The sequence below is a fragment of the Dendrobium catenatum genome, unplaced genomic scaffold, assembly GCF_001605985.2.
Source record: "Dendrobium catenatum unplaced genomic scaffold, ASM160598v2 fragScaff_scaffold_1220, whole genome shotgun sequence".
Lineage (NCBI taxonomy): Eukaryota > Viridiplantae > Streptophyta > Magnoliopsida > Asparagales > Orchidaceae > Dendrobium > Dendrobium catenatum.
The window spans coordinates 1812495-1821217 of record NW_021319682.1 but is presented as its reverse complement, the minus strand read 5'-3'; the positions used below and the strand labels follow the sequence as shown (position 1 = coordinate 1821217).

General features: G+C 35.0%; 1 protein-coding gene across 1 annotated transcript; it reads left to right on the top strand.

The window, feature by feature from the left end:
* The first annotated feature begins 299 nt into the window (after window positions 1-299).
* Window positions 300-1013, top strand: LOC110098560. Its single transcript, XM_020825421.2, has one exon. The coding sequence runs from the start codon at window positions 300-302 to the stop codon at window positions 1011-1013; it is 714 nt and encodes a 237-aa protein (XP_020681080.2).
* Window positions 1014-8723: the final 7710 nt, after the last annotated feature.

Below are 8723 nucleotides of genomic sequence, written 5' to 3'. Positions count from 1 at the left end.
GGATGTTTGTTTTATTGGTCTCTTGGAGACTAAGATGACTTATATGGGGAGGAGGGAGGATGATTACCTCATTGGGAATGATTGGGAATTTTTTCCATGTTCCGACTGCTGATCTTTCAGGAGGAATGTTGGTGTTGTGGGATAAGAAGAGTGTGTCGTTTGTAGTCAAGGATACATCTTCTCAAGTGATTATGGGGGATCTCTTGGTTCCAAGCTTGGGTTCATGGAAGATTGCCACGGTGTATGGGAGTTGATGTTGCAAAGAAAGGGAGGATCTTTGGAGACAGCTTGAAGAGGGTATGAAGGATGCTAATCCTTATATCATTGGTGGGGATTTCAACTGTATTTTGAACAAGGAGGAGAATAGAGGAGGTAAGAGGTTATTATTTTCAAAAGGACCGAGAGATATGAAACAGTTTATGACAAACTCAGATTTTCATGATGTGAGAAGCATTGGACCAAGGTTCACTTGGTCCAACAACAAAGAAGGAGCCTCTCAGATATGGGAAAGATTGGATAGATGTTTGGTGAACTCGGTTGCTCTCCAAAGAATTCCTTCAGCTCTTACTAGGCATCTAGCAAGAGTGGCATCGGATCATAGTCTAATTGCTTTTAAATTGGATGAGAGGATACGTCCCAAGATGAAGAATATCAAATTTGAGGATACTTGGAGGTCCTATCCAGCGGCTAGAAGGATAGTGTATCATTCTCGGAAGAAGAATGATTTTGGTGATAAAAGTGATATCCTTCAGAGGAATACTAGTAGAACATTGAAAGCATTGTTTTTTTGGAGCAAAAATAAGTGCAAAAATCTGAATACACGCAAGGAAGATTTGAAAAAGAAAATTCTTGATCTCCAAAACAGAGAAGCTGTGGGTGTAGATTGGACTAATGAGGATCTTCTTTTTCTTAGAAGCAAAGTTCACGAGCTCAATGTGACTTTGAATCGGTTAGCTACAAGGTGGAATCAAAGGGAAAAAGCTAGATGGCATGAAGAAGGAGACATTATATAAAAACTGTTCCACAACTTTGCCATGGCTAGAATAAATGGGAATAGAGTGGTTCAAATTAAAGATGTGCATAATAACATTGAGGAGGAAGATGATAAAATTGAGAAGGTTTTTATTCAATTTTTTGAAGCTAAATGGCAATCTAGAACCTGTGAGCTATCAGGTTGGCCGGTGGTAGCGGAAAACTAGAAAATGAGCCAAAGAGATGCTGCTGATTTGAGCTCTGAATTCACAGTGGCTGAACTACATTTCGGTATTTCGGCAAGGAAACAATAGATCTCCAAGTATGGATGGAGTCACTTCATCTTTCTATAAATGTTATTGGGATATTGTGTGGAAAACTTTATGGGAAGCTATTAAGTGCTTCCTAAACTCTGGTCATATGAGCAAGAATTGGAAGGATACTCTAATTGTTTTGATTGCTAAAATAAAAAACCCTTTAACTCCATCTAATTATAGGCCGATTAGTTTATGCCAGACTAATTATAAAATTGCAGCCACTATTCTAGTTAACAGATTGAAGAAATGTATTTCCAAAATGATCACTAAAGAGCAAATGGCTTTTATGCCAGGAAGGTCTATCTCTGAGCATTGCTTGGTGACTCAAGAGATCTTTCACAAATTCAAAATATCCAAGAACAAGAAGGGATTGATGGCTCTGAAGCTAGATATGGAACAGGCTTACGATAGCATGGGATGGCCTGCACTTGATCAAATCCTTAAATGGTATGGATTCCCTTGTATGTTTTCTAACCTTGTCATGGAATGTGTTGTAGATGTGAGATTTTCCATCATTATTAATGGGAAGAATTCTGAGTGGATTGATGCTCAAAGTGGCTTTCGTCATGGATGCCCGCTCTCTCCATATCTCTTCATTATGTGCTTCCAGTTGGTTTCTAATTCTATTAAGCCGAGGGGACAGGATCTTGGTATTAGAGTCTCTCCTAGAGGCCCTAGGATTACACATCTTCACTATGCAGATGATGTGTTAATCTTCTCTCATGTCTCCATTTGTTTAGCCAAAGCTTTGAAGAAGATTGTTGAAGATTTTTGCAAATGGACGGGCCAAAGGATCAATGTCAGTAAATCTCAGATTCTCTTTGGTAAGGTGGTTGGATATCCTATAAAGAAGAAGAATGCTAGGTTGTTTGGTTACAAAATTGTGAAGGAGATGAGCTACCTAGGGATTAAGTTATCCCTTAATAGATTGAAGATGGCTGATTTTCAAGATGTTTTGAGCAATGCCATGCTCAATGCATGGGGTAAGAAGACACTATCTTTGGAAGGTAAGATTACTCTTATTTCTAGCTCGTTGTTGTCTATGTCAAACTTTTTAGTAACTCATTCATTAGTTCCTAAAAAAGTTTTGTATGAGTTGGAGAAACTTTGTAGAAATTTTCTTTGGCATAAACCGGGTGGAGATCATAATATGCATTATGCGGCTTGGGGAGATCTGTGCAAACCGAGATGTATGGGAGGAATGGGACTTCAATCTCCTATTATGAGGGTTAGTTCTTTAAGGTCCAAATTGGCTTGGGATTTTTTTCAAAAACCTGATTCTTTTTGCTACAAAACTATCAAGCACAAATATGGGGATGATATAATGAATGGAACACAGAAGAAGGTAACGTCAAATGCATGGAAAATTATGCTTGATGGGGGGAAGACAGCTGAAGAGAAATAAGATCAATGTATTAAATGATATATGGGTGTTGGACAAGTGCATTAACATATGGCCTACATTGGTGGATTGTGTTGTATTGGAAGGGATGTATGTCAGCTAACTGATATCGAATGAAGGCCAATGGAATTATACGTTACTTCAGGAAGTTTTCCATCCTTATTTTATTCTGCTGATCAATAATATACAGATCGACCATGGGATGGAGGATCGGAGGGAGCTGTTGAGAATGTTCTCGGGTAAGCCTGTTTCTGTTATGTCTTCTGAGTATATATTGAATTGTAAATACAATTTGGATGGTGAGGATTATTATACATGGCTGTATAAGCTCAAACTCAACAAGAAAGTTGAGGTGTTTTGGTGGAGGCTTGGGAAATCTGCTATCCCCACAAATGTGTTTCTTCACTACTGAAGGCTTGCTATGGATTGTTCTTGTGCTAGAGATTGTAATGCTATTGAGAGCTATGAACACATTATGGTACATTGCAAATTCTTGGTTGCAGTCATGAAATAGATGCTTGATTGGGGCATTTCTATTCCAATTTTCCATTCTCTTAACAACTGTTTACAGGAATTAAGAAGGTTGTCTTCTCGGAATCCCGGTATTGTTAAAATTTACTGTACTATTGTATATCTTTCTTGGAAGAATAGAAATGGTGTGAAAATTGGCAAATCTGCACTTCCTTCTTCTGTGATAGCTTCAAATGCTTTGTCTTTGGCCATTAATAAAGATAGTCCGTATTTTTCCAACTAGGGAATCAATCTCCTTAGGGAGTTTCGAGAGTCTTGGTGCCCCCCTCCGAAAGACTGGATGAAGATAAATGTTGATGCGTCTTTGCTTAGATCTAACTGTGCTAGAGTTGGTGGAATTTTTAGAGATCATAAGGGAAGGTTTATTCTTGCATTAGGGGAAAAGAAAGTCCATTGGGATATTACCAAACTTGAACTGGAAGCTGTATTCTCGGTTAGGGAACACATTAGGAGTTGGATGCTTGAGTATAAAGGGATGATTATAGAGAGTGACAACCTCAATGTCATTACTTCCATTTAGGATTCTTTCAAAAGGAATAAGGGGATTGTGGACAGCTGGCCTTCGAAGGAGCTTTTTTTTATCAATGACTTTCATAAAGTGGTCTTCAATCATGTTCATAGAAATTATAATAACGTAGCCAATTGATGTGCTAATATGGCTCTTAATAGTTGTTTCTTTTTTGATAGTTTCTCTTTTAATAACATTCCTTCCTTGCTATTGTCTTCTATCAAGGAGGAATGTGATTCTTTTTCTTCTTATCAAGTGTAATTAGCCTTCTTTTGTTTTCATAATGCAATTGTGATGCAATTCTTCAAAAAAAAAAAAAAAGCTTGAAAGTGATTTAAAAACTTTAAACATTATTTATATAAGATAGTTTACTGTAGCAAGATAAAAAAGATCTCAATCGCAAAATCCATTTGTTCATTTGAGATAGACTATTATTTAGAAAAGAAAAGTATACCACTAAAAGAAGTTAGAAGATTGGAAACAATCAACATTGTTTCTCCTTTTAACTGATTTAGTTATGTCAAACATTGATTACAAATTTCAAACAAAAACAATGCATAAAGTATCATTCCAGTAGTGACCGAAAGAAAAAAAGAAAAAAAAAACTAAAATAATAGAAATGAGAATACAAAAATAATTACACATAAAAGTAAAATAAAAAGTCTGAAATAAAAGAAAGAGTAGAAAAATAACAACAAACCATAGAACATAAAATTCAAAAATCAGTAAACATCATGCATTTATGTCAACCACACTCAATTTGGTCCTTAAGATGATGAATGTGTCAAAGACCAGTGGTTTAGTAAAGATGTTAGCCAGTTGGTTCTTAGTTGCCATATGGTATAACTCAATGTCTCCTTTGGTCACGTGGTCTCTAATAAAGTGGTTCCTTATGTCAATGTGTTTGGTCCTTGAATGTTGGATAGAATTCTTAGAGATATAGATGGCACTAGTGTTATAAAAAAGGATTAAAATTTTTCCTTTAGGTAATCCAAAATCTAGAATTTATTGTTTCAACCAAAGAACTTGGGCCACACAACTTCCTAAGGCAATGTATTCAGCTTCAATAGTGAAAAGTGCAACAACATTTTCTTTTCTACTGGACCAGGAGACTAAAGACTATCCTATGAATTGGCAAGTCCTAGAAGTGTTCTTTCTATCTACACTATATCCTACAAAATTAGAATTAGACTATCCAATAATCTCAAAAGAAGTGTTATTTTTAGGATACTAGATTATAAGTTCTGGGTCCCTAAGAGATATCTAAGTGAAAATTCTTCTAGGCATGTTTAAAGCCCTTTTGCTAGTCTTGAGGCTAACAAGAGGGGGGGGGGGGGGGGGGGGTTGAATTGGTATTTTAAAAATTTAATCCAAAATAGAATAAAATCAACAACCAAAACCCAAGATTCACTACAAGAGAAACAAAGAGTGGAAATTAAATGTGAAAGCAATAATAAGAAAGAACACACTAGATTTTATATTGGTTTTGTCAACTTGACCTACGTCTACTCCCCGAAGGCACACTCCAAGTATTGCACTAAACTCAGTGTCTATCCTTTTGCACCCACAATAAGGCGGAGAAGCCCGTGTAAAAAATCCTTCCCACCAAGCCCGGTGATGTAGAGAACTCAACTCCTTTTGCTTTCTCTAGAAGCAGGCAGAGAACCCAACACCTTTTGCTTTCTCCAAAAGTAGGAAGAGAACCCAACTCTTTTTATTTCATCTAGAAGCAGGCAGAGAACCCTGATTAGCTCCTAAAGTAGACCTCTCTAGAACCCCAAAGGAACTAGAGATGATGATCAGAGAAAATGACGCGGATCCTTTCTTGGAGAAACCTTTATAAAACCCCTCAAAAACTCCCCTTCATAAGATCCTCTCTCTCTCTTGGTCTCCCTCTCCTCTTAGCTCTCTCATGTCAGGATAGCTTCAAAAAGATTTTTTCTTTAGAAAATAAGTGTTCTTTTAAACAAGGGCTCAAAAATAGTCCTAATTAGCAACTAATTGTCAAATATCATCTAAGATAATCTATCGATCATCCCGTTCCATCAGTTCAAATTTAGCTCAATCAGCTAGGATAATTTGGAAAAGTCTAGACGATTAAAAGGTTACTTTCTTCATATCATCCAGGACGATAATATATCATCCTGTATGATTCGTTCAAGTCATCGAATATCATCTAGACTACCGCCCTGGATGGATGTCTGGACGATGGCAAAATCATTAGATCATTTAGGACAATCTCACGATTATTTGGGATGATTAGTACAAAATGACGACTGTCATCGAAAACATCACTCTAAATGGATGTCGGTATAATATAAAAATAACTTGATTGTCTAGGCCAATCTCCTGATAATCCGGATGATTAGTTCAATTCAGTACATATCGTCCAGAGCATTTCCCTGAATGGAACTAGGCCAATTTTTTATTATCCCGGAAGAACTAAGGTTTGTTAACTGATCACCCCGAACGATCCTGTGATTGTCCAGATGATATGATGGAGAAATCAATCCATAATTGTTTTCCTTAATTACTAAATTAATTTAGGCATAATTATGCTGCATCGTCCAGAACAATGCCTGGATGATGACAAAAATAAAAGATGCCTAAATAAATATGGTGATTGATTCTTTCTTATTTGAGCTTATCATCCCGAATGATGTAAATATCATCTAGGATGAGTCTCTTAATTGCAAATGCCTTAACCAAGATGCCTTAATTAGGATTTCTATTTTTAACTGTTCGTCTATGATTATTTTTGATCATCTTGGATGATGTGATCAAAATAGAAAACTCTAACCAATAGACAGAAATTTTCCCCCAAGTGTGTGTGTACAAGGTTACTTAGCATCAGGATCCATAATTTTTATAATTGACTCAAGAAAGGGTAAAAGACACTTGATGCACATTACAAACTGACTCAATCCTAATCTACCCAATATTAAGCTGGTTCGATTTGCAATTTGATCTTATGGACCTAAAATGTTAATAGGCAAGGAAGTCGTAGAAAAATAAAAAAGTTTGCTATCATCAAAATTATATTCCCTAAAATAAGATTCATAACAATCTTCCTCTTTTTTATGATGGCAAATAATCAAAAATCAAAATAAAACACGAAAAGGTAATACAGCATGACGAAACAAAATCAAACAAACACTAACTTAAATAAACACTACTCCCCCTTTTGACATCACAAAAAGGAGGAGGAAAATCCAGAAAAGTAAAGCAGAATAGAAGATGAAAAAGAAGAATGAAAGTAAGTTTTTTTTTAATCAAGGCACAAAATGGTAAATTCTCCATGTGATTATATTTAAAAATTTGTAAGAACAATGAGTTAACATCATCGAAATCCAAAAAATGATAGAATAGTTGATAATATTAGCCCTAGCTCATACTTCTCTTAGGGTAAATCATATTTTGAAAATAAAAGATCTAACTCAGAAAAACCAATTGGTTCCAGAAAAATATCTTCTAGAATAATACACCAAAGTAATTTATCACAATCAAGAAATTTGAAATGAAGCCTTTAAAATATCAAGTGACACATGAATTCTTCTAAGATTTAAATGTATTGAGAGAGAAGGAAGCTTGATATTTATGAGCTCATTTTATGCCTCTTATCAATTGATTGGCGCACTTTGTGCATCTTTTGATTTTTTATACACTTTTTGAATCTTTCAATTCTTTTTGGCGGTCATTGCGCATCTTTTCATTTTTTTTGGCTCATTTTATGCTCTTGATATTTTTGCAAGCAAGATCCCTTTTGAAACTCTTAAATACTCTTAGTTGTGAGTATATCTTCTAGATATTAGATAAGAGAAACTCACTCTCTAATATAGGGAAGAATAAACAACAAAATAGAATCAAATTCATATGATAAATGTAACAAGAAGATTTCAAAGAATTTGAAAGTAATATGAAGACTTTAAACATTATAAATATAAGCTAGATTACTGCAGCAAGATAGAAAAGATTTCAATTGCAAAGACCAATTATTTATTTGAGATAGACTTTTGTTTAGTAAAGAAACTTACACTGCTAAAAGTGGTTAGAGGGAGGGAAACAATCAACGGTGTTTCCCATTTAATTGATTTAGAGATGTCAAACTACAAAGTTTTCAAAAGCCAAAAATAAGGCATGAAAATATCACTTCAGTAGTGATCATAAAGAAAAGAAGAAAAACTAAAATAACAAAAATAAAAATGAAAAATAAAAGCAAGTAAAAAGTGAAACAAACCAATCCAAAATAAATAAAAGAAAAGAAAAAATCAAGCAACAAAAAAAAAAATTTAGAATTAATAAAATTCAGAATTCAATAAACATCAAGTTCCTGCATCTACGTCTATCACACCCAATCTGGTCCTTAAGATGCTGAAAGTGTCTAAATTTAGTTGTTTAATAAAGATGTCAGTCGGTTGATTCTCAGTTGTCACATGGTGTAATTCAATATCTCATTTGGTTATATGGTCTCTAATAAAGTGATGCCTTATGTCAATGTGTTTGGTCCTGGAATGTTGGATAGAATTCTTAGAGATGCAGATGGCACTAGTGTTGTCACAAAGGATTGAAATTGTGCCAATAGGTAATCCTAAATCCAAATTGTGCCTATAAATAGTCCTAAATGCAAAATTTCTTACTTCAACCAAAGGATTTGGGCCACATAACTTCTTAAGATAATGTACTTAGCTTCAGTAGTGGAAAGTGCAATAGAGTTTTGTTTTCTACTAGACCAGGAGACTAAAAATTATCCTATGAATTGGCAAGTCCCAGAAGTGCTTTTTCTATCCACCCTACATCATGTAAAATTAGAAATAAAATGTCCAATAATCTCAAAAGAAGTGTTGTGCCTAAGATACCAATTTTCTAAGTTTTGGGTCCCCAAAAGGTTTCTAAAAATTCTCTTAACTACAGTCAGGTGGGATTCTTTAGGATCAGTTTGAAATCTAGCACCGAGACAAACACTAAATATTATATCAGGTAGGCTAGCATTCAG